The sequence below is a fragment of the Aegilops tauschii genome, chromosome 7 (assembly GCF_002575655.3).
Source record: "Aegilops tauschii subsp. strangulata cultivar AL8/78 chromosome 7, Aet v6.0, whole genome shotgun sequence".
Classification (NCBI taxonomy): Eukaryota; Viridiplantae; Streptophyta; class Magnoliopsida; order Poales; family Poaceae; genus Aegilops; species Aegilops tauschii.
In genome coordinates, this window is record NC_053041.3 from 430,900,265 (window position 1) to 430,905,710 (window position 5,446).

Here is a 5,446-nt window from a genome sequence, read left to right on the forward strand (position 1 = left end):
CGTGCTATAAACCATGCTGCAAACATCAATGGTTACCGTGCAGCTGCCACTCCACCAAGCCAATGGCTCAGCCTGAGGACAGGATCATCGCCGGCGTCTTCATCGGCATCGTGGCCTCCCTGCTCGTGTCCATCATCGTGTGCAGCCTCTGCCGGGGCCACCGCAACGGCGCCGCGGCGGCCGCCCGGGCGCGGCCGCTGCCGGGGCGTGCTACAGTCACCACTACTGTCCGCGTCGACCAGCGGCAGCTTCGCCAGGCCTGCGCCGCCGGCGTGACGGCCGGCCTCCCGGCGTTCACGTACAGCCCGTCGGTGAAGCACAACGTGACGGGCGGAGGGGAGGAGGCGGCGACGTGCTCGGTTTGCCTCGGCGCGCTGCAGCTAGGAGACACGGTGCGGCTGCTGCCGGCGTGCCTGCACGTGTACCACGCGGAGTGCATCGACCCTTGGCTGGGCGCGCACTCGACGTGCCCGATCTGCCGCTCCGACACTGACCCGGCCACGGGCGTCGGCTGTCTACCACCTGCCTAGGCTAGGCTTTTGCGTGGCGAGGTGCATACTAGTACTCGCTACGTACTGCCTTGGAGGTTCGCATTGAATAGGTGTACATTGACGAGTGTAACATTGCTGTAAATAAACTTTAGTATCTACATAGAGCATCTACAGCCAGACGCCTCAAACCATTTCTCGTATGTCTACGGACACGCTCGGTCGGACAAGAGAGAAGAAAATGTGATCCACCCGAACCCCTTATATCATCACTATACGTTCGAGCTGTCCGCGAACCTCATATCCATCTTAAATGTAGGGAGGATATAAGGGCTCGCGGACGCGCCCGGACAGTCTACCACGTAGGACGCGGCCCCACCCCGGAACCACCTTTTCTTTTTCTTTATTCATTCTTTTATATTTCTCTTTTCATCTCCACCAATCCCGTGAAAGTGGCCGGACATATAAGGAGTGTGGCTGCGTGAACGGACAAATAGGGGCTCAAAACGGACACACACGGTCACTGACCGAGCGTGTTCAGGAGCGTTTAAGGAGTCATATTTACTATGTCCGGCTGTAGATGCTCTTAGGTCACTAGGCAGGAGAAGGCAGGAATGTATAAATAAATCTATTTGTCTCCTTGAGAAGTAATCCAGGTGGCCTGGGTTCGATTCTCACTCTACCTCGGTGAGATTGTTACTAGTTCTTCAAGTTACTTTATTCCTGAATTCTGAATCGCGCATCTGCGCTTATTCGCTGTCTCAAGCGCACGCGCTCCAGCCGTCCGATGCGCTCCAGCGATCCAATCCGCGCGCGATCCGCTTCCGACCGGGTGCCGTTACAGGATTACGCGGGGCGTGCGGCGCGTGGTGGGCCCGACACCTTTATTCCAGGCGAAATCGCCCGCACCCCCCGCTCCTCTTGTTCGAAACCGCCCGCCCGCACCCTGCAGAGATTTCATTTGAACTCCTCCCCGTCTCCCTTCCTCTCCTCTAGCAACGACGCGACGAGGCGAGGTGCTGCGGTGGTGGATCCGACACGGAGTCGCCGGTGCGGGAGGCCGTCCGCGAGCGCCGCGAGTCGCCGGCTGCAGGCGAAGGTAAACCCGGCACCTATGCTCCCCTATTCTCGCTCTGCTTCCCGGTTGCAGTCCATGGCGTTTAGGGTTTCGGTGACGGGGCGGGCACGAGGTTGTCCATGGCGTCCTCGGGCTCCGCGTCATCAATGTCGGGGAAGGGCGCGGCGTTGCTATGGCAGGGGGTGGTGCTTGGGGGAGGCGGGATTGAGTCGCTGTAAGGGGACACGCGCGGCCGAATCCTGGTGACTGGGGCATAGGATTCTTTTTTTGATGTTGCTTGCTTCTCAGGACGCAGTTGCTCATAATTTTGATGGCAGTTGCTTAGATTTTTCCTGTAATTTGCGAGATGGAGGGGCAGGGTAAGGGGATGCATCTGACTTGGGCAGTTGTTCATAAATTTGATGCTAGTTGCTTAGATTTTTCCTGCAAATTTGCGAGGGGAGGGTCATGGGATGCATCTGACTTGGGCAATTGTATAGAATTTTGATGGTAGTTGCTTAGGTTTTTCCTGCATTTTGTGAGGGGAGGGTCAGGGCAAGGGGACGCATCTGACAGAGGCACAGGATTCGAGTTTTTTTCCTGATGTGATGGAGGGGCGATCGAAGTTCATAGTATCCACAGTTGCACTAATTAGGGGCAGTAGTCGCCTTGTGTTCAACATTAAAGCAGCACACTATTTTTTTGGGGAAGATGGTATTTGTAGTTGGTTGATTTTTAGTTATTGCCTAGATTTGCAGCACCAAGCTGTTATCCTTTTTGTAGTGTTCTTTAAAATTATTGTATGAAACATGACATTGCCTATATATATCCACCATCGAGTTGCGGTTTTTATTGCAACTATGAATAGGAGATGAGATATCTCTCACGAATAAGTGGCAACTTTTTATGGGTGTTTTTGATGTTTTACCTAATGTGATGAAGATGAATATGTGACTGTTTTTTGTGATGAGGAGTTTTTTATGTGCTTGTTTTATGTCATTTATTTTAGTTGCCACAAAATAATGAGTAGTTGCATAGTTTTCAACACCAAATTGCTTTTGCAAGCACTAGCATTCAGTAGTTGAGTTATCTCTGGGTAGGAGTAAATGGAGATCGTTCATCTCCAAATGACAGTGAAGTTACCTCCAATGCAAGTAGTTCATTGAGCAGTTGAGTTATAGGGCTTTGTATCTTTTTTCATCAACATGGCTTTTTTGGTGTGTTTCTTTTACAGAATGGCTCCGAAAAGCAAAAGGCCTGCGGGAAGAACTGATGGTGAAAATGAGGGAGAAGAAGTGGTAGCTCAATCAGCAAGGAGTAATGTTGGACGCAAGCGCGGGCGGACGAATCAGGATCCTGTACGTGGTGGTCGGGCAGGGAAACGGGCCACCAATTCTGCCCGGGGTGGTCGGGCGAGGAAACGGGCCACCGATTCCGCCCCTCGTGATGAAGGAGGGAGAAATCCGAAACGTGCGAAGAAAGTCGCGGGCGAGGTATTTTTTTCATGAAAAACTTGAAAGAAGGGATGCATCCTTTTTTTAATATGTAATGCTCAATTAGCATGTCATTTTCTTTTGTATATGCACTCCTATCTTTGATAAGCAGCAGAATAGCAGTGTAGTAGTTGCCTAGTTTAGTACTAGCAGTTGCAGTTCAATATAGATCTAGTTGCTAAGTTTTTTAGCAAACACAGCTTGCTTTTTTTAATTATGGTGTGGTTTGCTTAGCTTAGTACAGTGGGTTGCTCAGCTTAATATAGTGGGTTGCTCAATTTAATATAATTGTCGCTGCCTTTTTTTAATGAGTTTTTCCGTTCATTTTTTATGCAGATTGGTAGCAGTGGGCCACCACCGAGGAACAGGGCATCACCTTCAAGAATTTTTGTCCTAAACAGTGGCCTTGATGATACACAAAAGGATGCCATCGGTGATATAAGCTTTGGGGGCGTGCTTGATATCGGCACAAGAACAATGAAAGGAGATCTTGTGAAGTTTGTCATGAAGTGTTATGATCTAGAGTTGTCGCAGCTTGTTATCCCAGATAGGGGGAAGATCCTAGTTGATGCAGCAAGTGTAGAAAGAATCTGGGGTTTGTCAAGGGGGCAGAGGAAGGTTGCGTATGAAGTGGAGCCAGACGTAGTTAGGTTGTTCAACGAGAAGTTCAACATCCCGACAGGGCCCGCGCCATCAGTGACCGAGTGGTGCAAAATGATAAATGATATGGGAGTTGTTGCAGACGACAAGTTCTTAAGTGCCTGGCTGGTTGTTGTTTATAGTTGTTTTCTTGCACCGACCACTAGCTTGAAGGTGTCACCGCACGCATACTCAGCTGCGCTGAATCCACATGAGGTTGTGAATTCAAATGTTTGCCAGTTTGTCGTCGACCAACTTAGGCTTTCTTTCATGGGTTTTGGAGACAAGAAGAATACTATATGTTGCTGCCTTTTTCACCTGGTGGTAAAGTGATCTAGACCTCCCCCCCCCCCCCCCTCTTTTTCGGTTCATTTTGTGTTATATGTTTCATGCTGAAGTTGGATAGGTCTTTTCGCAACTCACATGTGTTGTCTATTTTTTGAAACAGCTCCTCTACCTTGACTCGCTTGATGTGGACTACAGGACAGTCCATAAGGATTATGTGGGTGAGAGGACGGCAATTGTTCTTCCAAGGGTCAAAGCATGGAATGAAGGTCTGATCAAAGCAGTAATTAAGAAGGACAGGATTAGGAAGGGTGTCTATGGAAAGTTGCGAGTAAGTGTTACTTTACTTTCTGAATAGAATTTTTGTAGTTACATTATTTTTTTCATGCAGTTGCCCACCTATAGGGATTGTGTTGCCTAATTTTAGGAGCTAGTTGCTTTGAAGCTAGTTTCATGACAGTTTTTTTTTGCATGGAAATTTGTATGGTAATCTTCCTCATTTTGTCTCCAAGTAGTCATACATGTCCAATTACATGAGTTTTTTTTAAGCAACAGTTGCCCACCTATAGTGATTGTGTTGCCTAATTTTAGGATCTAGCTGCTTTGAGCTAGTTCCATGATAGTTTTTTTTGCATGGAAATTTGTATGGTAATCTTCCTCATTTTGTCTCCAAGTAGTCATACATGTCCAATTACATGAGTTTTTTAAGCAACAGTTGCCAATAATTTTTAGTTCTTTGTAGTTGCTCAATTATCGGGGGGTTGCTGTAGGTGTTGTAGTTTTTTGTGATGTCCATAACTACAGTTGCCATCAATAGTGCTGGTGTTGCCCTAAGTTAGGGAGGCAGTTGCTCATCCATCCCCTCTTTTGAACTTTTTTGATCTTTTTGCTAACTGAGTTTATCATGTACATTTTTTTTTACAAAAAACTGCTCAAAGCCGAGTTCTCGAGGTGCGCAGAAGATAGTGTTTTTGGGAGCATGGATCACATCCAGAAGTTTGTCGCTGCGAGGCTTCCTCAAAACTACAACACCAATGTATTTTCTTTGCTACCATGGTTTTGCTATTTCATAAGAAACAGACTGTTTTTTTGTTCATCATTGTTGTTATATAGACTGCTCATCTTTGAGTTTTGTATTTTTGTGTTTTGCAGAAACAAAGGAGGTTGTCAATGCTGGTCCATGATATGTGCTCTGAAATATCAATCCAAATTGGGAGGTTTGTTCAAGGGGTGGGCAGGTTGGAAGAGGAGGAGGTTGAACCAGCAGCCACAAGCGTTTCTAGGGTCGCAAGCATACGTCAATCAGCACGGCAGATAAGGGCGGCGACAAGTCCAAAACAGCAGAAGGTCGCAAAGCAAAAGAATACAAGGGGCAGTAGCAGTCGGTGCAAGGAGACACTTTTGGCGTCCGATGACGAGGAGGAGGAATCTGACGAGGAAGAATTTGAATCTTCAAAAGAAGAAGAGGAGGAAGGGAAAGATGA

The 5,446-nt window shown here is 47.8% G+C and overlaps 1 protein-coding gene across 1 annotated transcript; it reads left to right on the plus strand.

Annotated features, from left to right (window-relative positions):
- Positions 1-799, plus strand: LOC109736271 (RING-H2 finger protein ATL34-like). The gene has a single exon (XM_020295495.2). It carries the CDS (start codon positions 63-65, stop codon positions 528-530), a length of 468 nt encoding a protein of 155 aa, XP_020151084.1. The 5' UTR covers positions 1-62; the 3' UTR covers positions 531-799.
- The last annotated feature ends 4,647 nt before the right edge of the window (positions 800-5,446 follow it).